The sequence below is a fragment of the Anas platyrhynchos genome, chromosome 6 (genome assembly GCF_047663525.1).
Source record: "Anas platyrhynchos isolate ZD024472 breed Pekin duck chromosome 6, IASCAAS_PekinDuck_T2T, whole genome shotgun sequence".
Taxonomy (NCBI): Eukaryota; Metazoa; Chordata; class Aves; order Anseriformes; family Anatidae; genus Anas; species Anas platyrhynchos.
The window spans coordinates 21,413,327-21,436,884 of NC_092592.1; the positions used below are offsets into that span (position 1 = coordinate 21,413,327).

The window sequence follows — 23,558 nt, forward strand, 5'->3', positions numbered from 1 at the left end:
CTGCAGCGTGCCAGCAGCTGTCCCCTTACAACCCCAGCTTTGAGGCTGCACGAAGCCCCTCACACGCAGCGCAGCTGCTACGCCAAGGGAAACACTGCCAGCATGTGCTGCGGACGGCTGGGCGAGCCGCAACCCTTGGAACGGGGCTGCCCTGCCAAAGTGCAATAAATGTTCGGGTCACGGTGTCCTCGGGGTACGGGGTACGGGGTACGGGGCCGGAGCCTCCCCTAACGCGGCGGGGGCAGCAGCGCCCCCGCCGGGCAGCGCCCAGCGTTGCGAGAGGGCCCCGGCCCGCCCCGCTTCTCCAGGGCCGCGCCTGCGCCGCCATGGCGAGGGGCGGAACCGCGGCCTGGCTGAGGGCGGCGGCGGCGGCGGGGGCCGGGGCAGGGGCCTGTCGCCATGGCGACCGCGGCGGAGGGGCTGCCCGAGGCCGGCGCGCAGCCCGCCAAGCGTAAGGGGCCGGGGGTCAGGGGGGGCTCCGTGGCGGCGGTGGGGCCGTGGTGGGGCGCTGGGGGTCTCTCCGTTCGGGCCGGGCGAAAGCTGTCACAGGACAAAGAGCACGCTGCCGGGCTGTGGGAGAGCAGAGCAAGGGCCGAGTGTGGTGGAGATGGGTTTCGAGGAGGGGAGCGCTGATCGTCGTTTGCCGTGGGTGGCAATCCGTGTTTGTCCCTCGTGAAGCGGGCTTGGGGCAGTTTTTGTATGTTAAGGCAGCGACTAGAAATAAAAATCAATGTAATTGTGCACAAAGTTCTTAGAGGCAACGTCTTGCAGAAGTTCTCCACATACTCCTTTGAAGCAGGGCTGCATTCAGGCCAGGTGCCTTTCCCTTACACATTTCCCAGCGTATTACTGAAAAATAATCTTGATATTTCTTTAAGGAAAAGGCTTGGTTTGTTCTCCTCTTGTGCAAAGTAGACCATTTATACAGAAAGTAGGCATAGTCAACACCAGCAACAAAACAACAACACCAACAAAAATAAAGCACTTGGACCTTTTCATTTTTATGGCTTGTTTCTGTACCTGCTAACCTTCTCTAACTCAATAATGCATGTGCCCTGATTAGAGGATCCTGCTGTTGAAACAGCCGAGGAAGCTAAGGAGCCCGCAGAAGCGGACATCAATGAACTGTGTAAAGATATGTTCAGCAAAATGGCCACTTACTTAACAGGTGAACTGACAGGTAAGGCACTGCAGTACTGACAGGCAAGTACATTTTTGTTTCTTTTCATATTTTTTCCAGGAACTCTGTTGTGTTGCTTGTATAAACTATACCTATTTTATCATATCTGACAATGCTAGCAGTAACTGTTCTGTTCCTCATAGGTGCTTCACATGCGTATGTTTTAAAAATCAGCAGTCTTGTCCAACTGCTTTGAGCCTGTATCAGGCAATCATACAATTATATAGGTTGGAAGGGACCTCTGTAGGTCATCTAATCTAATTCTGCGTTAAAAGCAAGGGAAACTCAGCCGTTAGGTTACTTAAGTAGATACCTGTCTAGCTGAGATGCTTCATAAGGTTGATGATCTGTCTGATATGATCATCCTTTCACATCTAAGACGATCTCTTATCTCTGTTAAACAGATAGGGGACTGCAGGAAGTGGAAACTTGCTAATTTATCTTTTTAATTTCACTGGATTCTGTCTTGAAAATCTGAATGAAAGTGACTTTGGTAAAACAGGCAGGGAAGTCTGTGAGGCTGAAAAAATTCAGGGATTGCCCAAAGCTCTATCAACCATTCTGATCTTTGAAGCATTCTTCCTGTATATGTTTTGCTGAATTGGAGCCTGTCTTTGGAATGACATTTTCCTTCCACACGAAGTTTCTCAAGTTTGCTTGTTTCTTGTTTGTTTGCTATTTTTTTTTTAGAAAAAAATCATGAGTCCAATTGATTTTTACATTTCACAGAATGTCATTTCTTTTTGTACATCATTATACTAATACCTCTACTACCACCTAAATTATTCTTCATTATATTTAGCTATTGTTTTGAAATTTCTTGTTCTCTAGAAGAGTCTGCACCCAGTTCAACCTGCATGAACATTAAAATGCACTCTGTTGTTTTTAAGCCACCAGTGAAGACTACAAACTCTTGGAAAACATGAACAAGTTGACTAGCTTGAAGTACCTAGAAATGAAAGATATTGCCATAAACATCAGTAGAAATCTGAAGGATTTAAATCAAAAATGTAAGTAAACCAAATAAGGGAGGGGTATAATTAACTATAGACTTGTATGGGAAATTAAACATCTAAGATTTGATAGTTTACACTCCAATAGGCTCTCAGGGAAAGAAAACTCACTGAAATATACATGCTGTTAGACAATGCCAATCTTCTGTATATCTTTACAAAACTACAGTCTACATAGACTAGCATAAGAGAATTTATGTCCTGTTCTACCCCAAATTTTGGACTGATAGGGATTAAATAACAATTCTTTTGCTGTACGTTGTTTTTCTATTTGTGTGGAGTCTAGCCAGTAAGCTTTTTCCAGTAATCCAGTCTAGCCTCTTAAACTTTTTGTAAGTTGCTGGAATATGGCTATCAGCATCACCACTCAATTTTGGGGTAGGAAAAGGAAGGAGCTTTTGAAGTATTGTGTCTGGAGAACATTATGATAAATTCTTATGTTTGAAGTATGAACTATTTCCTGGAATTGAATTAACAAGAACTAACAGCTTTGCTTTTTTTTTTTTTAAAGATGCTGCTCTTCAGCCATATCTGGAACAAATCAACCTAATTGAGGAGCAGGTTGCAGCTCTGGAGCAAGCAGCTTATAAACTGGATGCATATTCCAAAAAACTTGGTAACTATTATCTTCTACTGTTACTACCTAGCAACATATTCTCTTATAAGGAGATTTCCCAAGACAAAGTAAACTCTTACTTTATTTAACAATTCTGAGTGACAGAGTTGCCCGTGCAGCATAATGTTGATCCACTTCCAGTTAATGAACATTAGAAATGTGTGTGAAGTGGTAAGAGTTGATAAAAGATTAATATATCAAGTTACATGGAGATAAAATACAGGTATTATTGAACTACAACTTGTTAATGAAGCGTGATTTCTTTTTTGCAGTGTGAACTGATGCAAAGTTTAAAGATAGATATTTAATCCCACAAATAGAGATTTATTAAGTTCCACCAGGCATCCAAGTCTCCTTGGCTTAAGTTAGTATGGGTTGTCTGACTTAAGCACCTAGATCTTGACAATCCCATTTTTCAATTAGATTTGCCTAAGTACTTTAGGAAAAAATGGTCTCAAGTGATTTCTTTAAATTAACTTGGTTGTAAGATGTCTTGTATTGCTGCATACAAGATTTAAGATTTTTACCTATTGAGTCCTAAAATACTGTTACTTTTCCTCTTGCAGAAGCCAAGTACAAAAAACTGGAGAAACGATGAAATTACAACAATCTTTAAGTTGGACTTTAAGTTGGACTTAAGTTGGGCTATGAGTCAGACTGATCCCTGTTTAAGTTACACAATACCAGTTTTATATGTTGACAAGGATTTGGTAACAGCTAACATCCTGACTGGTAATCTTTTATATCTATTGAATACAGTAGGCTGTATTCATGCTTAAGGCTGAATGACATTTTCCTCTTCTAAAATGTTTCTGTTGCTTCCGTTGTTACACGGTGAAAAGTTGAAACTTGTCTCTAACAGGTATGTTGATACTGGCTATCCGTGTTAGTCCTATGTCCCACATGAAACATTCTACCTAGGAAAAGCTTTGCATAACCTATAAAGATGTTTTCCCATAGTAGCAGCAGGTTTATCCTAAACCTATTTTTTTCGTTCATTGAGTTCTGCATTAAGAAGATTCCCTGGCCTTTGGAGATATAAATGCGATACTGAAAATACTTGAGTTTGATATCCATCTTTATCTGTTTGCAATAGAGAGACTAGTTACGATAAATTTACAATAAAACAACTTGCTGCATTTGTCTCTCTGGAATCTCAAATTCCTGTTGGAAAGACTATGTAAGTTGTCCTTTTATTTTTCAAAGGGTCTGTTAATAAAGACAAACTCTTTCCAGTTACTGGAGATCATACAAGAGAACATGCTTTAAACTCTGTGCCAAGTATTTCTTCACTTATATTCTTTACCTGTCCTGAACTCAGGTGGAATTATTGTATCAAATTATCACATGCTTAGCAAACTTAGCGTATTCTTTCTCTGCTTTCCCAGTGAAGTTTTGTATAATATTTTGATCCTAGTAGTTTTTGAAGGGGCATGCCCAGCAAATAAACCTCCTTCTATACAAGATTAACAATGCTCCAAATTGCTAATTTAACAAGGCCCTTTTCACTGAACAGAAACTCCCACTCAAAATTTGTGGGTTTTTGGTTCCTGCTGACTCATACTAGTTGAAGTTAGCTTTTGAGTGAGTTGGCAGTAGATGATACTACAAATGCTGATGTAGGAAAGAGGAAGTTCAAACTTCTTACAGACTATGTAGAAGAATGATTAGTCAGGTGACAATATGGTAAAATTCATAATTCTGTGTACAGCCACTGATTGACAGTTTTTCCTAGTGCTATGTAAAAGCAGTGAAGCAAGACCTCTGAGAGCCTTCAGCATCACTTTAAAAATCCTGGGTTTAACATGGTAAATACTATTCTGGATGGCCTTGATGTAGGATTTGAGAAGGCCAAGTTCACTTTGAAAGATTTTCTTGAATGAGTATCTTAAGAACAGGGTTAAGTCTCCCAGAGGCATCCATGCATTTGTGTGTTTGCTTTTATCCGTATTTAGCTTATTAAACACTTAGCATCATTATCAAAGCAACATCCTCCAGTCCAACAGGAAGAGATACCAACTGATCAGTTATTTCTGTGTTGGAAGAAATCATACCATGTATAACAGTACGTGTTTTAAAATCTCACAGATCATAATTTTAGGATTCATGCTGTGTTCACAGTTATGCTAGACAAGAGGATCTTTGCCAGGCAGATCTAAAATCTTCATTCCTAGAGACTGGCATGAATGACAACTTGGACAGTGGCCTGTTTGGTGATCTCTGATATGGAGAAGTATAATATATCAACGGCAATAAGGCAAGGTGGTAGAGAGTCTACAAGTCCTGTGTCTCCAGGGTTTCATGCACTTTTAGATTATACAAGAGGTGGACATGATTCAGCCAGACTCACCAGTGTATTTGATAGTACTGTCCTTTTTCTTTGCCATTATGGAGGAGAATCACAGCTGATGATGTAAAATCTCCTGAGGATAAGATGCTGTCTAGAGCATTGTGATCATGTTTATGTGATAGGGAAAATACCAAGCACAAAGTGCCGGTGACTTGTCCTGTCACTATACAGCAAGCTAAATACATTCTTCTGCTCCTGGCAGATAACCTGCCAATCAGGTATTGAACAGAGAGTAGAACAAGACCCAGACAGGCTCCATACTCTAATAGCAGCATGCTTTCAATTTAGGTGCAAATCCACTCCCTTCTTGGATGCGTGCCATGTACTAAGATCCTCAGTCGGAGACAGTCCACAGAACCAAGCTGGGTGCAGAACTGGATGCATGGCAGCCCTGCTCTGTCTTTAAGTGTTGCAGTCACCATTCAGTTTTCCTTAATACGTACATCCACATTCCAGTTAAGATGCCAAGGCTCATAGCGTCATGAATAAGAAAAATCCTCTGCTACTGGGATCGTTACAGCGGCCTTGCTGTGTAATCTCCTGAACTGACTATGAAGAACAACGCAGGTCTCCTCTCTGTTTTTGTTCACATCCTCTAATACTTCCTACTGCGGCTGCTTTAGTAGGGCACCTGCTTGTCTTGAGGCCATGGGGAGGCACACAATGGTGAAGAAATTTCAGGGCTACAAGTCTTTCGTAAAAGAAAATATGAGACACTTGTGTTTCTCACCCTCAAGTAGTGTTCAATGTACAAAGCTCATCCTGTGCCAGCAAGACTTTCTTTCCCTAATGTGTGCATGCAGCATGATATATTGCCAATGGTAGCTTTGGACATTATGGCAACCCAGTAGGAATTTTTCCAAACACAGGAGTTGGATACAAGTATGGCCAGAGTGTTTAGACAGAAGAGACTGCACTCAAAGACGGTTGCTAGCTAAACAATAACACATTGTCAAGGACATGAAGGCTAGAGTTTGTCCTCTGCTCAGCAGATAACTGGAAAATTTTGATTAAGCAGATTATGACTGTACAGAACACCACTAATCAGCACCTTATAGGGTCTCCAAAGACATGTCTGAAAGCAGAGGATTCTGTCAATGTCACAACTAAAACTGGAATGAGAATCCTGGAAATTGGAATCCTCTAAACTGGAAACTAAACTGGAATCCTCTAAAGAGAGCATCCACACTGCTGGTGTTAACAGGTTCTGCTTCTCATCTTTTAGGGCCGAGTGCATCAAGGGGACAGAGTGACAGTGGACAAGTAAATACGCTCCCATGCAAGCAAAAGCCGTTTTATCTTGTTACCTCTGTATTTACCTCAACCTGGAGAATGCTCAGTCTGTGTGGAGCTTTCCGGCCTGCCCTATCCTATCTCTTTATAGTCAAAGGTCTAGTGTCTGATTTGTGTCTTTACAAAGAATCTTTTACATTCTTTTAGAATTCTTAATTAAAATTCTTTTAATTAAAATTCTTTTTACAAAGAAGGCTGAAGAATAGGTTTAAATATACTGCAGTGACACTCCTATTTGGATCTGGTTTAGTGTAACTGCTGGCTTAGCCATGGCTTGTTTTACTCACAGGTAGACAATGTGGTGAGATCCACTCACCACATACAAACCAGAATGCTGTTGGAAGTTCTGGGAATCTGTAAGATCAGGGCATAGAAAATTTCAAAGAAAAATAATACAGCATTTTGCTGCTCATTGTCTTTTCTTGACAGGATTGCAAGATGGCCACAAGGGGGTGATGTGTCAGTAGAGAAAACTTGCCCAAGCTAAGCAGTTAAAGCAGGAAAAGTAAGAACCAGTATTGTGTTGAAATAATTGCTTTTCTACATGTAGAAAATACAGTGATATTTTACAATTACAAAGATGAACTCTGGAGCCTCAGGAATTCTGAAGATGGAAGTCTGTCTAGCCATGGATTTCACGTAGTGTTTTCAGGTAAGAGAGCTAAGAAATAGCAAACTCTTTCACAAACTTTTTGAGTATCATATCTCCAGGAAGCAGAGATGGGAAGAGGAGCTTGTCCCACAAGTGAATTTTTACTGAGGAAATTTTCGAGAATGGGTACCTCAGTGTTTATATGCCAGTGGTAAGAGCTGGCAGCTGCTTTCTCAGTTCTGTCTCTAAGTGACCATTCCCTTCTCTGCCTGAGGGCCCTCTGTGTGACTGGTAGAATTCAAATCACGGCAAGGTTGGCAGGTCCTTGAAAAGCAGCACCACAGAAGAGGCATGGAGAAGTGTGTGTGAACAGCATATTACTAGTGAATTGTATAGTCTAAAAGCCAAGGCACAGCTTGGTTGTTGCTCAAACATTTTTCCCAGAAAGTCCATTAGACATCTCAGAGGAGGCACAAGGGATATTAAAACATCATCTCTTCTCTTCTGTGGCATTTCCTGGTGGAAAAGATAATAAGAAAGTAGCATGTGCTCAAAGGGAAGAACATGGAAGATCACACAGGGAAGAGGGGTTGACAGATAAAAGTCAAGGGACAAAGTATCTTGTCAAAGTGGTTTGTGCAGCTGCTTTGAAGATGAAGCAGTTCTTGACAAGTCTGTAGTTCTTGACAGGACTGTAACTGCAAACCAGGGACTAATAGCCTAGAAAATACAGCTATTTAAGCAGAAACAGAAGCGTTCAATTCCAGAGAAGGATTTTTTCCCAAACACCCTTGAGGCATTTCTACTCAGCTGCTCCAACAGGTTCTTCAGAAGTTGGACTTAACAGTTGGATTTGATGATCTTGGAGGTATTTTCCAACCTAAATGATTCTATGATTCTGAGTCTGATCCAACTTTCTGAATAATATTCTGTGGAGATGTCCAGAGTATTCAGGATGGGGTCTTGAATCATTAATGGAAACTGCAATGTGTTCAACAGCTGGAAAATAACTCTTCTAGAATGGAGTATACTTTTTTACATGCAACTCTTTGTTCAATAGAAATGTTAAAAGATATCCAATGGGGTGCCAATCACAAATGGATATTGGCCTGAAGCTAAATATATAATTATTATATATGTTGTTGTATGTGAGTGTTACATCTGAGAAAAAACATACAAGCAAAAGTACTAAGAACACAAACATGATATTTAAGTATGATGAAGTTTGTTAATGATTAGTATTTGTCCCTGCTTTCTGATATTACAGTAGAACAAAGTTGAACCTTGACAGAGGTCACCAAAAATAACAAATTAAAGCAGTTCATCCAGATCTGTCAGCAGGCAGTGATTTTATCTAATCAGTTATGTTTAACCTGGAAGAAATTAGATCTATTGATTATCTTTTCATTATTGTTTTTACCATAGGCTACATAAAGTGAGACTTTCAGGATGCAGCATCAGCTCTCCTTTGATCCCACATCCCTGCTTCACATTGGAACAGAACCCCTGGGAACCACAACCATTTCCTTGCTAGTTTTCCTTGCTAGTTTTCATGCCTCCTTGTCTCTTCAGCACTGGAGATGTCTGAAACAGGGAAGCTACTTCCTGGGCCATTTCCTTTGCCCTTCATAGGAAACATGTTGCAGCTAAAGAATAACTAAAAGAGCACTTTTCATTTCTATGTAGTATGACTTGCTCATGTTCTTGTAATTAAATGGGTGTAATTTAAAAGCTGTGTTCTTTTTTGGTAAATTGTTTCAGCTCAGTAAGAAGGATAGTCTCATGTTCACAATATATTTTTGGGCACAGTATATGCAGTGGTGTTATATGGACGTGGTGTTGTGAAAGTGGTTCTGATTGACAAAGAGTTTGGTGGAAGAGGACATATTCCACTGTCCTAGAAGTTCTCCAGGGGAACATGTACTTTCCTGACAGATTCTTGCTGGGTAGAGGAGGAGGATGTAACTGCAAAGTCAGAAAAGGGAAGAGCTGATGTTTCATTTAGTACAGGAGCAAAACCTGTCTGAAGCTGAACAGACCTTTGGCTTACAGGCATTAAATGGTCCCATTCTCTTGCTATTGTAGATGGTGTCTGTTGCATTTTGCAATGTCTGGGTTACTACCTGGAAAACAGATGGCAGTGTTGTCATTCTCACCCAGCTTTCCACACTAGGAGCTGGGTAGGTCATCTCTATGGGACAAGTATTTCCTGAAACAGTCAGGACTATTTCAGTAGCCAGCCTCAGTGTTCCTTTATCTCTAATTTCTGCTCGGTATCATGGTGGAGTCTCTGTGAGCTAAAGCTGTTTTCTTGCTGAATTGTACTGGCTGCCTGCTCTATTTATTCAGCATGGACGAAGATATCTGGAACAGGGAAGTTGCCCCTTAGGCCATTTGCTTTGCTTATTTTAGTCATGGAACAGCTGAAGGGGAAGTACAGAGTGCTTTTTTTTTTTTTTTCTCCTGCTGTGAAGTCTTCTAACAGTTGGTCCTGGTTGTATATAGTTATAAGCTAGATGATATTTTTTTCATGTATATTTCTGTGATTCTGTAATATTTTTTGCTATGGACTTTGTAATGCCATGCTAACAACTCATGGTATATCAAACTAATTAATACTTCGAAAGGAAAGATGTTTTGGCTGCTTACATGAACAGCTAATGCCATTGTGGCAATATTACAATTGCTGCATTGTTCCACATAGCATAGTTTCAGCTCTCTGTTGTCACTGTAAGCACTATAAGTTATACACTGGTGGAAATGTGATCAAGTTGGGAAATCCAGTTCTACATTTGTACATCTATGCTTGGCATCTCATGTAAATTCCTTTTATCTCTTTCTGCCTAATGGTTGTAAAATTGCTTTAGAGATCTTTACATACTTCATAAAAGTAATGGGAAGATGCAAGCTGCCACTCAGCTAGTAAATGACGTCATGGGGATCCCAATATTATTTTATTTGTCCTCTTTTGCACAATGGTCAGTGCTGTAATCACAGTTCTGGTTCTGATAGGTCTAATAAGGCGAATTGAGCCTTCTACCACATTGTTACTGAAAATATAAGTTTTATAGGTCATTGTAGCTCAGTCTTCAAGCTGTAATGCTTTTCATATAAATGAGTGAAATAAAAGTCAAATATGTACAAATCTTGGAAAACATTTGAGAGTCTAAGCTTTGTGTAGAAAGGTTTTCTAGTAAAACATGTCCTTCTAGGATCTTAACAAAGCAATTCAGTGCATTACTTGCTCTTTATTTTGCAGTATAAGTTCTAATTGTACAGATCTTCATTATAATCACACAAGAGAGGACCCATCTGCCCAGCCATCAGATTAACTCCATCCCCATCATATGGGAGGATTTGTACTGGGGCAAGATTACAGTAGATGGTCATCTTCTAACAGAAGAAAATCATTCCATATCGCTTTATGTTTACAAGTAGATCACAAACAAACTGAAAACAGAGTAGAAATGTACCTCAAGCATGGTCTGGAAAAAGCCTCTAATGCAAGCATCTATTCCTGCTGTGCTGAGAGGAGCAGGTGACAGAGACAGCAGCAGCTGGGCTCTCACAGCACTAGTCCACACAGCCTGACACATCAGGATGTCAGGAACCAGGTAGGAACTTGAGTTAGGCAGAGGAGACCCTCTATCGTTCAGCATAGGGAGCTGTTGTTGCTATGCAATTACCTACTCTACCTCTGTTTAGAGCTGGCTGTGGTGATTATCAAAACACCATACAAATTTTTTTTTAAGTATAATATTTATCTCCATAAAGAATATAACAATGATCTCAGTCTCATCAAGCTGGGAAATGACTTCAATGCAAACAGAATTTTCATGAATTTGGGAGCTGCCAACTGTCTTCATTGTCTAACGGGGAACAAAACCGACCTGGTAAGATCGGGGCACATTTGCCAGACTGGTGATTATTGGGGAAGTGTCAATGTCCTTCCGATCCACAACAGGTTTCAAAGTAAAGTTCTGCAGAATGGATGTTAGAAATATGAATATCTCCATCCGGGCCAGGCCTTCGCCTGCACAGATGCGTTTTCCTGCAAAGAACAAATAATAAAAAAGGAGGTGATTGTAGAGTTATTTTTCTGGTAACTTATTTTAACCCCTGTTCCTTGAAAGTTCGGACATCTCAGAATAGTTGGGCAGCACTGGAGCTTTTTTGGGAAGTGAATTGAGTTAAACTAGGGGTTCAGTATCCAAAATAATGTGAGTGCACTCAGTGGGGAAAGGCAGTTTGAAGGCTTCAGTTTTTCATGTTCTGCTGCTGTTTGATGGTAAGTCTGGAGAGAGAGAAGTGGCATGGCTGTGAGTCTCACCTCATGCATCCCTTTGTGTAGAATGCATCGGGTGGTCTTTTGTAACTACTAAGAAAGTAAGCCAACTGAAACTCTAGTACAGGGGTTAGGGTTGCCCAGAAGTGACTCTTCTATTCTACATCACTGTACAGACAGTGGTGACAGAGCCCCCAAAATGTTTGGAGGTTCTAGCAAAGCACAGCCTAGGATCTGAAGCAGAAAGAGCTCTTACCTGCAGAAAATGGCATGAAGTAGTCACTCTTTTTAAAGGTACCGTTTGGATTCAGGAAGTGTCCTGGGTCAAATTTTTCAGGATTTGGAAATTCCTTGCTGTCTTTTAGGATGGGAGACAGCATAGGGAATATCATAGTGTCCTGAATTAGCAAAGAGAGAAGAAAATTCAAGTGGGGACATGCCAAAACACAGCAGTATTGAGCAGTTCCCACAGCTGAACAGTATGGCACTGCTTTGGTTTAAATGCTATGTAGTCTCAGTACATATAACTGTCAGAAGTAGCAAAATTAAAATTTCATGAGAAAGGCTGGTAGAACTCCTCATGAGCCATAAGTGGGTTTTTGGGTGGGATTTAAAAGGTTTAGGGAAACAGGAATTTTTTTATATATATTTTTTTTTCCTGAGGAAAAAACTTTCAGAAGAGTTGACCGAGATCAACAGTACTCATTCATGTATAGGAGTTAACTGGCTACATTCTTCCAGAGAAGCAGTTCATTCAATAACAATTATTTTTATAATAAGTAAAAATCAGGAGGACTATTTCACAAAGGGAAATAAAAACTTAGAGCACTGCATAATGTTTAATGCATAATGATACCTCAAGAAGACCATATGCATTCTCTAGAACGTTGAAAAATAAATTCTCTTGTCAACTGTATCAGCTTTGAAATCATTTGTTATAGAAAAAGAACCCAGTGGCAAAGTTTTTATGGAGTCAATATCCTGATAACAATGAAGACTGGAATAGGAAGCTCCAGCTTTCATTTATTTAATTCCCCTGTAGTTTTGGCCTGGGTAAGCTCTGTGATCATCACACACATTGGATGGAAAGCAACAAGGGAAAACTAAGCAGACCTCTGGTCAATCCCAGATCTCTGTATACCTAAGTTTGCACATACACATGGGATACAAAAATTCTGATGATACAGAAAATTGGTAAAAAGAATCACTATTTAACTCACATATGCTATAATAAGGTTAAAAGCACTCTTTGCCTAAGCAAAAGAGCACAGCTGGAAAGACATTGTTACTGATAATCGATTCATGATCCTTTACTCCCCTACCTCTTTAAAAGGTAACAGAATATATTTTATCTGAGTCAGCAAAGTTTGACCAGTTTAAAACGAGCATTTAATAAATAAAAATATCTGCTATAAGTATGCTAAAGATGTTCTGTAATGAATTTTAATACTAAGGTTGGTTCGAGTATTTAACATTGCTTTTAAATAAATTAGAACTTTGATTGTTTATGTTTATGTGAAAAATAGAAAGCTCCATCTCCTTCACACAGAGGATGGAAAGGCTTTTTTCAAATACAATGGAGGGAGCTAACTCAATAACTTTCAGGATACTCTCCCATACTAAATTATTCTGATTCTATATATTATTTCTGTGTGTTTGAAAATAAGCAAAGTAAAAGATAATGAATAGAACTCATCATTGTTTTCAAGAGATTATGACCTTTCTCAGAAACAGTGGAACAGACCTTGGGGATAAAATAGTCTCTGAACTTGGTGTCTTTGGTCACAGCATGTGGGACATTAAGTGGAAGGAAATCAATGAATCTCTGGATTTCATGAATCACAGCATCTGTGTAGGGCATCTGGCTTCGGTCTGCCATGCAAGGACTTCGGTCTCGGCCAATCACACGGTCAATCTCCTGCTGCATTTTCTCTGTTAGGAAAGTAAGTGTTGGATGGTCAAATCTCTCGTCTGTTTGCCTAAACCTCTCCCTAGAGCTACAGCAAAACTTTTAGAGCCTAAAGAATATATGGACTTAGTACTAATGCCTCTCTCCTATGAATAGAACTAAGACTGACAGACATCTTCCAGGGGACCATTGCCACCTGTGGCAGTGACAGGAATTGTACAAATTGCACCCATGTCCTATTAAATTTTTTTTCAGGTGTTTATTCCCTTTCTTTTACCTTCAATATCTGGGTGTTTTTGGAGTATCAGAAGTCCATATCTCAGGGCATTGCTGGTTGTCCCTGTTCCTGCAAGGAACAAGTCGAGCGTGGTTCTGGTCAAGGTATCAACGGTGAATTCTGAGTGACTTTTCCCTTTCTCCTGAAGGAAGATTTAGCAGAATTCTTTGAATGAGAAAGCTAAGAAGCTTGTTTACAAAGGAAAGTCTTGTTCCTGTAACATATGTTTTTAAGTACGTCTAATTTCCTTTTGAAAATAAAATGATCTCCAGAACACCAGCAATTATGGTACTTCTACTGAATGATGTGAACATTTTTGACATCGGAGGAATATAATTCAAAGTTACATCAGTCAGGTTTATCACCAGCTGTCCTAGGGTTGTCTAGTGCTCTATGCTGCTGTTAGTTCTGTGTTTAAAAATCTTTAAAAAGAAAATGGAGAGGGTAAAATGAAGGTGAGCATAGAACAATGGTGCCAATAGAAGTGTATTCCCCTCTGTGTTTGCAAAAGCCCAGTGACCTTCTAGAACTTCGAGAAGACACAGGGATTCAGGCAGTGGTATTCTTAGTATCCAAAACCTTCTCACTCTGACATCCAGAATCCTCTCACTCTTACATTACCTGTTCCATTTTGTTGATGAAAGCATCAATAAAATCTCGAGGACAACTGGGATCCAGAGATTCCTGGTGCGCTGTTACTATTTCAGAAATAAATTGATTTACATTGTCAATATTTTTAATGAGTGTCTTATGGGGTCCAGGTAAACGGTCCATGATATTTGGGATGAAATTGTATATCTGTAAAAATAAAATGATGCAAAAGCACATTTTGCTCAATGTAGATACAATATTTTTTTCCCCTAACTATTACTACGAAAATTAGTAATTAAGCATTTTGGAACAGTAGGCCTGTATTATTCAAGTGGATTTTAATGCCTTTTACATTATGGTTTCAAGGATAGACTCCACTTGAGCTACTTTTGCAATGATACCCTTCTCTGGGCAAACAATTTGGAGTCCATAAATTAAAATAAAAACAAATAAACAAAAACAAAAACAAACAAAAAAAAACACCACACAAAATCAGGACTTGATCATTTAATTGACTTTTTGGCCTTCTCCGTATTTAGGAAAATTCTTCTCCATATTTAGGAAAATTTACCCCAATGAAAAATGAATAATGTGAATAAATATTCATTAAAACCATAATAATTAATTAATTTAGTACTGAAATGAAATTGCACATACCTGTGTCTGTACGCTGTTCTGAAGCCTGTTATTTTCTTCCATCAACTGAATTAAAGTTAGAAATTTCTTGTCCTCATAATCAAACCGATCCCCAAAGACAATAGAGCAGATGATGTTGGAAACAGCATGGATTAAGAAACTGCTAGGGTCAAAAGGTTTCTCTGCAACAAAAATAAAACGGTACCTTGCTTTCAGTATTTTGGTCATTATTCCCTCCTCCAACACTATGGGGAAGTTTTGCATCTACTATGAGTCTTTGAGACTCAGAGTTATATAGTTCTCTGAGAAGCTGGTGGAGGGCTTATCCAATTTATTTTTCTCTACTTTAAGTGATCTGATTTTCCTGTTTAGGTTGTTTAAATACCTCTTTTTTCCTGTTCTCACCAGAACACTGGTCTGAGTGGCTTGGTTCCTCTTCAGCTGATACATGCCTTCTCTGCATTATAGACTATTAGAAACAGCCTGAAGAATCCCTCCAAAATCTAAGGAAAATTTTAAGGACTTTGCATTATCCATGTCTTTAAGTTATTGCACCCTGTGTACAAACTCTATTAGCATAACCTCAGTTGTCTAGCCCTCTCCTAGGGGTTCAGATACCCATGATCAAAAGTAGAGTTTTGATAACATAGCTGAATAAACTTCTTAGAAAATTACCTAAGTGTGAGAAAAAGTGGTATTAGACCCACGAAAGACAGGAAATATTATAAAATTGCAGACAGCAGTACATATCAAGGATGGAAGAGGAGAAGCATCAAGATGAAAAGGTATACAATCTTAAAGGAAAAAAAAGGCAACAGAAAATGGCAACTTAACAGCACTGAGGAGCAGTCTGTTCCAAGGAGCACTGCAGCCGACCTTTCTCTGCCTGCCTGTCTGATGACTCCCTGGCCAGCAAAGACCCATCCAGAGTCCCATTAGAAGAGGTGAGCATAATAACCCTAAGCCTAGTAGATTAGTACTCCTAGCTATTTATTGTTAGCTTTGAGAATAAATATGCTTTATACTTTTCATTTGCATATATCTTGCTTGCGCAGCCTTTTAGTACATAGTAAAAGATGCCAGAACGAAGTGACCCAGAGATGAAGGGTCACAATTTCCTAGAGGCTCATAGGAAACAGTGATTGTCATCTATTTAGGTCCATCTTGTGGATGCTGATTATCACTGCTGATTATCACTCATGAAGGTTGGTTGTGCAAAGGAAGCCTGTGGTCCAGGGTGGTGCCACTCTCAGGGGAGGTACTTAAAATAAGTAGTCTTAATTTGCATACTACTAAAAAAATGCATTTGTAGGTTGAAATAGCAGAAATAGGAGCTGTATACCCACTTCCTGGGTCACAGGTTTGGCAAAGCAGCCCCACAGCCCTCACTGTCCCATTGCGGATTCACAGTGTCCTAGCAGGCACAAAGTCCATGTCCTACCGTGTGTGTTCCTGAGCCTCTCCACCAGAAAACCAGCTTCCTCCTGGATTCGTGCCTCGATACTCTTCTTCCCCATCCCAAAGTCACGCAGAGTGGTGAGGGCAAATCGTCGGAGCTGCCTCCAGGTCTCCCCATTGCTGGTTACAATGCCTGACAGGAAGGAAAAACAGAAGAAACAGATGTTTTCCCCCCTAAATAGGTGTTACGTGGTAAATTCTCAACATGCAAATATGCCTCTCTGCGGAGTTCTACCACAATCGCTGTACATGTATGCCCCCAAATCTAACTTTTCTTCAGTTCTGGAGATGACAAATCTGATCAATGTGATCACAGCACTTTGAATAAAACAGAATTTTATTCACAGAATAAGAGAAACTACATCAGGATGTAAATAAGAAGGCACCACCGGTACTAACCTGAACTTGGCCACCAGCACATGGCCTTTGCACTGAGGTAACTGACCAGATGTTCAGCTGTGCACTTTCACACAATGTGTGATCCCTTAAAATACCATGGAACATAAGTACCCTGGAATAACCATGTATGTGGTTAAATGCCATACTGGGAATTGTCCTAGTGAATGGGCCCAGGGCCCAATCCTGAGTGTGACCCTTACAAGGACAGACGATATTAGCTTGTTGCTATTATGCTCTGGGATTTCCTCTTGCTGGCTCCTGAGCTGTGGGTATCTTCCCAGTATTTTCAGAAATGGGAGAAAAACAGTAAGATCTTAGAGGCACGTTTCATGAACAAGATTTTAACCAGAATTAGAAGAGTGGTGGAAATAGAAAGGAACTGACTGAAGCCAACCTGGGATCTTAAACAGTTCTCCAGGGGTTCAGTTTACTCAAAGGTCCAGGGCTTTTAATCTTTTCCTACTATTTTTTATGTATGAAACTAGTAAATGAAATCCACCACTGCCCTCTCAGCTGTATTCCTGAAGCACTGACTGCCTGGGCTTTGCATGCTGACATTACCAGGGGCATACCTGTGCCTTCAAAGAGTTTTTTAAGCAATGGCAGATTTCCTCTTCCGCTGAAGTTATCTGCCTGATCGATCAGGGCTTCTTTCACAGCTTCATAGCCATACAGCACCACAACCTTTTGGGGGCCTAAATGTATTGTGAAGACAGGACCATACTTCTTGCTGAGCTGTAGGAAGAAAGAACACAAAGACCACATCTGGATGTTAATCATGTTAAAAAAATAAAAATAAAAATTGTAGCTAAGAGATCTGAAAGATAATATTCCAGCATCACTGAGGCACGACATTGATTAGCAGCAGTGCAGAGATCTTTCGCCTATGGAGTACACCTAGAGGGGAATTGTGTGAGAAATAGGGTATCTGAATAGGAACGGTTATGTGTCAGGTCCAAATCAGGGATAAGGAAATTAATCTTCACGAGGCTGGCAAATGGTCTGAAACACCTTTTGACTGTACGTGGTAGATAGTAACACTTTGCATGAGCTCAAAAAACAATTACATACACTTGATAAAGCAAGTCCCTGAAGGGCTTTTGCACATAAAATACTACAGTTGTCTCTAAAATCCACAGATCTCTGTAAATTGGATGAGTACACCAGTGAAGAGTCACTGCATCCTCGTGCTTATCATGTACTCTTTCCCAGGCATCTGGTTTTAGCTATAGCTGCAGAAAGATTATTGGGCCATTTGGTCTGAACTGGAACACCTCTTCTGAAGTTCACTTTTTAAGAACAAGACAGTTATAGTCCCAATATTTTTGAGAAACCAAGTGACCTAGGGCTCTGAAACAATGCGGGGTGCTTGTGATGCTCAACAGTCACTAGCAGCAAGGCAAAAAGAAGCTCATATGGGTAAGGGTGCATCTGCTGATGGACATGGTGATGCTAGCCATTGCCACATTTTTTTCCGAAGTGAACACTCAGAAGTGGCTTGGTCAACACTAGTCTTTCATATGAAAGTCTTTTTTTTTTTTTTTTTTTTTTCTTTTTGTCTCTGGAAACACTTGAAGATCCCACAACACTGTGACAGACAAAAGGTCTGATATGCACCAATACATTGAGCAGCTTAACTGCACCCCAGCTAGAGGCTCAGCGTCACTCACAGTGTGGAAGCTGGGAGTGTGCTTTGATTCAACAGATCCTCATCTCACTCAATGCTAAGGGTGTGTGAAATTAGAGTTGGGATAAATGTTGACTCAAGCATATTTAATCCACAAGGGTTTCTTTTTAACAGTGCCAGGCACTCACACCTTTGAGCTCTCCAGAGAGGTGTTTCGAGGAATTGTGCTGCTTGTATGATGTTGCCACACAGAGTAAAAATAAAAGAAAGCTGAACGAAAGACACAGTAGCAGATTGCTGACAAGAACACTGAAAAGTCTACTGTTGCATAACCTAGTGACCTGGTCACCTGTGTTACTGTTTGGCCTCCCCTGTATTCGTATTTGGCAAAACACTACAGTACCACCATTTCATACTACTGTTAAAACTTGTGGATTCACTGGGGCTGGATGTGAAGTCTGGAGGTTCTCAACTGCCTGACCTCCCACAGAGACTGGGATTTGCCCCAGAGAGCCTTCACCCTGTGGACGAGAGCCCTGCTCAAAGTGTCTGGAAACCCAGTGATGACTTAGCCCCTTCCCATCTATCTACCACCATCCCCTCACAGTCCCCTAAGGAACAGATACTACAGCCAAACTGCCCTCACCAAACCCCTCCCAGGCATTACAATACACCAGTTTTGTTTGACAGATGCATGACAATAGCCAGGGGAGGGAATGGAACAGCACCTCCAAACTCCTTTGCTTCAGCCCCTTCAGTCACTGCTTCCCCTCCTAGGAGATTATACCTATAGGACAAGGAGCAAAGGCAACAAAATAGAGCAGGGTCTTCCCTCAAACAAGGCCAGACCCTGCTGCCAGAGTGGTGAGGAGATGGACACAAAAGGAATGTGGTGAATAGTGCAATAACATCAGAGTACTCATAAAAAATCTATTGCAAAATGCAGTACAGCCATGAGGCCAGCACAGGACTCGTCATTAGTACAATTACTATAATACGCAGTATAAGACATCAGAAGCATACATTTCTGGGAAACCTTTCCTATTCAAGCTTGATGTTTGGTCAATGCAGCATTGACACTAGTGAATTAAGCTGAGACTGTCTGGACTGTGCTTTGTATTACAGGCAATGGAGACAACACAGGAAAGGAGACAGCTTTTTACCTCCTTCAAGCTTTCAGCCAAGTTCCACGGGTTCAGCTGGAACACGTTTCCAATGACGGGGAGGGACATAGGACCTGGAGGCTCCTTCTCTGTTCGTGATATCCTTCTCCATGCTGCAAAGAGAAGAAGACATGAGATGCAGACCAGCAAGATGATAGTAGTCAGTCCCAGGAGCTCCATGGTGGGCTGACAAAGAGATATCAAGTTTCATAAGAGTCTGAGGTTGGGCCTCCAAATCCATCCTTAGTTATATGCTGTAGTACAAAAGCACACAGATGAAATTAGCCAATAGCACCTCACTATTCCTGCTGAGATAGGAGATTACTTATTAATCTGTCCACGATAAGAATGAACAAACTAGTGATGAACTCTCTGTTTGTATACTTGGACTTTTTACGTCTACAGCTTGTGTCCCTTTAGGTAATCATTCATGTAGGATTAAAGAAATCATGGTCTAATGCTGCCAAACTCAAATGCAGAAAGACTAGAGTCTAGCTGCTACGGGTATGCTTAAACTCTTGCTGTTGCCCTTAAGCATAGAGCAATTCCTGCCAGTCACTCCAGTATCACTCCAGTATGCGTCCACAATGGAGGGAGCTGAAAAAAGCTCCCTCCAAAAAGGACATAATAAATAAATAACGGAAAGAAAATAAGGACATAATCCCTAGTTCTTCGATATTTCACCTTGATTTCTGGAGTAAAATCTGTTTGTCATAATCTGTTTTAACCAGACAAGTCACACTATCTACAGCATTTGCATGATCACTGAGGAGTTTACAAGTTTTTTACAAACCAAAGTCCTAAAGCACACTGCTGTGTTTTTCATTTAGTGATGTTTCTAGAAAATAGCTGAAAATCCATAGAAGATGTGAAGAGCCATGAAAGTTAAAGGCTTCCTGATCAGGGAATGACATAATCATTGTCTCTATTAATAGTTAATACAACAGTTATGTAATATTTCAATTATTATCACTTTATTATTTTATAACAATTGCTATATAATAGTATTTTATTAATGTTTAACACAATATAAAAGCTTACATAAAATATTATGTCTCACTCCTCCTCCCCACAGGAATCCCCAAACCTATAAACAGGATAAGAAATGTGTATGTTTTCAGGCAGAAAAGTGGAGCAAAACAGTGAATCAGCTACCTGATACCAAAGAGTTAATCCCAGGACTCCGTTGCCAAATCTTGTCTGTACATCATGCACAGTGTCTCTAAAATGCTAGCAACCTACTGCAGACACTGTACTCAGACCCATCAGCCTCTTGGGTCCAACATGTTTCTTCCTTCCATTCTACCCCAACTACAAGGCATGGCATTATGCCATGTATTTCCTTTTCATGTGACTTTTTATGTGATCCTGTCCTGGATCATGTTTAAACATGGTGGACAAACCACTGTACAAAAGGATGTGAAAGGGGTTGCGCATCAGCCAGTACTCAGGCTCTCTGTGGGCCAGGGCTGAGTGGACAATGCCTTCCAAAAATTATGTGGGTATGGGAAGGAGTCTGAATAATGGGCGCCCTTTTCCTAAACTAGACACATAATTGCTAAATAACATAGCTCAGGTTTCAGTAAACCTGCAGTGCTATAAACCAGTGCAGTACATAGGTGTACAAGGTGAGAAAAGGGGAATTAGTGGGTGCAAAATTATACTGATTTTCTGACACAGCATAGATATCAAGAGCGTGAGCTGCTCCTTTGTTATTAAGGTTAACAAATATTACTAAACTTGACTTGTGTGAGTCATGTAACAGTTCTAATGTGAAGTTAATTCAGGCCCAATGAAGCCTTAGGAAGGAAACAAATAAATGAGAAAAGTGCTCCAAATGGAGTTGTTCTGGAGTAAAATCTACATGGACAGCTTTGTTTGGAACAGCTTTTTTCTTCTTCTTCTTTTTCTTTTTTCTCTCTTTTTTTTTCTTTTTAATCTTTCATTTTTTATTCCTGTCATTGGAAAGTTTTTTGTTTGTTTGTTTGTTTTTGGTTTGTTTGTTTGTTTGTTTTGTTTGTTTGTTTGTTTACATTCCCAGATCCCCAGTGGGGGTGAGAAGTCCCCATTTTTGTGCTTGCTGGGTAGCTCATCCCACCTAGAAGTGCATTCTGACTCCCAGATACAGACAAAAGAGACAATTTTCAGTAGTTTTTCCTTTTAATATTCAGAATCAGGATTTAGAAATCTTGCCCAGCATAGGAAAATCTCAGTATATAAGCATTTACAACTACAGAATGTATACCTTCTGGCTAATCATGCAATGGGGAATGTGGTGGATTTCAAGGGATATATAAGAACAGTTTTATACAGACCAACCTTGACATAATTCTATACATACCACAAACACTTGATCCAGTTTCTGAAAAGGACAGCTTAACTTTTGAGCCCCAGGCAGTGGGGTATTATAAGGAAAGTTGGGGTGCAAGGTTTTGTAACCACATTTCTAGTATCACCAACTGTGCAAGCTCCAACCCCTTGGAAAGGTCTGCTGGGGTATCTGCTCCAGACAGGCACTTTGCAAAGGCTGGATAACACTTATGTAGATACCTTATGATATGAAGCATTTGAATCTTCCCTTAGCCCTGATGCAACTATGTGTTTGACACATAGTAAGGAAACCTACTTTTTAGTAAGGAAAGAAGTAGGCAAGGAAGGCTGGATGGCTATTACATGTTTTGATGGGGAAAGACCTTCCTGAACTCATGAAGACTGCAGATCAAACTCCAGAAAATTATCAGCTGCATTAGCAGCACTCCATATAGACCAAGTTTTCCACCTTTCCTTAGCCATTACAAGGATAAAGTCTTTCTGCCCTTTCTCTTTGCTAGTCAGAGGCTGGGAGTTGACTGGGAGAAACAAGGCTTGCATCCACAGTGCACTGCAGCATCCTCCCGCTCCTGCTGCTGTGGGGGGCAGCCCCTAGGCAGTGACACATGAAAGCAAGAGGCTTGACCAGTGGTGGAGTCTGGAAGTTTACCAGCAGCCTTAGATGACGTCCCATACTCTTCATATTCTTTATTTTTTAGCAGATTGATTTCATGGATGAGGAGACTGTGCCAAACATTTTACTCATTATGTTTTCCTCCACTGTAGGACAGATACTAAGGGGTCTCTACGTCAAGAAGGAGGAAAAAAAAAAAAAAAAAAAAAAAAGGCTATAGTAGACATCTGTGAAACTGTAAGGGTTTTGGAGAATGTAAGAAGGGAATGCATATTCTCCTCCTGTACAGAGCACTAAAATAGCAACTGGCAACACTTAAACAGTCAAAAGAAGGTGGATCTTCACACATCACTTCCTTGATCTGTGGAACACCATTTGGCAGGATGTAGATTATTAAATTTTCTGTGTTCAAAAGTAATCAGGCAAAGACATGGCAGAAAAATCCATTGAGGATACTCAAACACAAAGATACCAAGTATGGCTCAGGAATCACTGGAGGCTGGAGAGCAATCTGAAAACGATTTGTCTGTGGTTGCCTTACTCTTTTCCTATTCCTTGGGACCTCATTTTGAGCCACTGTGAGCCAGGATCCTGGGTTGGCTTGGCTGTAGTCATGATCCAGTGTATCCATCCCCACGCTCCTCTCTCTTTACATTAAAATCTGGCATTTCACCAAACATTTGCTTTTAGCAGATTAGGCTGTGGAAATCATCTTGCCTGTTCTACTGCAAATAACATCTCGGCTGCTAAAATACCATTTTCAGGTAGGACTCTGTTTAACGCCTTGTATAAAATCGCAGTGTTGATGTCTGCTTTACTTCTGACAGGAATTAGACAAAGGCTCTGATGTGTCCAGCATATATTAAGGTTCAGCATTTAAAAATTTACATAACATGTGTATTTGCAACATGCTACACAGGCAGTGCTTGAGATAAGATACAAACCCTACCACTGTGTTTCAGATGACCGCAGAAATGACCTTTGATCAACTCAAAAGGTTTGGTTAAATATTTGTATCTGAACTCATCAGACCCAAAACACAACTCAAATGACTTAGGACCAAGCCAATAAAACAGCTTCTGTTCAGCAGTCATTTGCAATATGTAGCAAATTTCCATGCTCTTGTTCAGGCTGCAAAAGGGCAAGGAAGTCAAAGTTGTATCAGCCTTCGTGTGACCTGTGTTGTGACCCCCAGCCAGCCCAGAGAGCTCTCAGCAGAGCACTC

At 40.4% G+C, this 23,558-nt stretch overlaps 2 protein-coding genes across 2 annotated transcripts; one reads left to right on the forward strand and one right to left on the reverse strand.

Moving 5' to 3' along the window:
- Positions 1-291: 291 nt before the first annotated feature.
- BLOC1S2 (biogenesis of lysosomal organelles complex 1 subunit 2) lies at positions 292-4,048 on the forward strand. The gene is made up of 5 exons (XM_027460094.3): positions 292-451; positions 1,064-1,180; positions 2,071-2,190; positions 2,705-2,809; positions 3,376-4,048. The coding sequence occupies exons 1-5, from the start codon at positions 400-402 to the stop codon at positions 3,405-3,407; spliced, it is 426 nt and encodes a 141-aa protein (XP_027315895.1). The 5' UTR covers positions 292-399; the 3' UTR covers positions 3,408-4,048.
- Positions 4,049-10,501: 6,453 nt separating this feature from the next.
- Positions 10,502-19,625, reverse strand: LOC101797666 (cytochrome P450 2H1). Its single transcript, XM_005025201.6, has 9 exons — positions 19,390-19,625; positions 17,172-17,334; positions 16,184-16,333; positions 14,764-14,924; positions 14,137-14,313; positions 13,516-13,657; positions 13,074-13,261; positions 11,586-11,727; positions 10,502-11,095 (listed from the first exon to the last, which is right to left on the reverse strand). Exons 1-9 carry the CDS (start codon positions 19,567-19,569, stop codon positions 10,914-10,916), a joined length of 1,485 nt encoding a protein of 494 aa, XP_005025258.1. The 5' UTR covers positions 19,570-19,625; the 3' UTR covers positions 10,502-10,913.
- Between the last annotated feature and the right edge of the window lie 3,933 nt (positions 19,626-23,558).

What these genes read in the sequence shown, in the direction of transcription:
- BLOC1S2 (XM_027460094.3), top strand. Translation starts at nt 400, where the DNA reads ATGGCGACCGCGGCGGAGGGGCTGCCCGAGGCCGGCGCGCAGCCCGCC. An exon ending in CGGCGCGCAGCCCGCCAAGC is followed by an intron (nt 452 to 1,063) that starts GTAAGGGGCCGG and finishes TGCCCTGATTAG; the next exon opens with AGGATCCTGCTGTTGAAACA. An exon ending in CTTAACAGGTGAACTGACAG is followed by an intron (nt 1,181 to 2,070) that starts GTAAGGCACTGC and finishes GTTGTTTTTAAG; the next exon opens with CCACCAGTGAAGACTACAAA.
- LOC101797666 (XM_005025201.6), bottom strand. Translation starts at nt 19,569, where the DNA reads ATGGAGCTCCTGGGACTGACTACTATCATCTTGCTGGTCTGCATCTCA. An exon ending in TGGCTGAAAGCTTGAAGGAG is followed by an intron (nt 17,335 to 19,389) that starts GTAAAAAGCTGT and finishes TTCTTCCTACAG; the next exon opens with CTCAGCAAGAAGTATGGTCC. An exon ending in AGAACAGCGTACAGACACAG is followed by an intron (nt 14,314 to 14,763) that starts GTATGTGCAATT and finishes TTATTTTTACAG; the next exon opens with ATATACAATTTCATCCCAAA.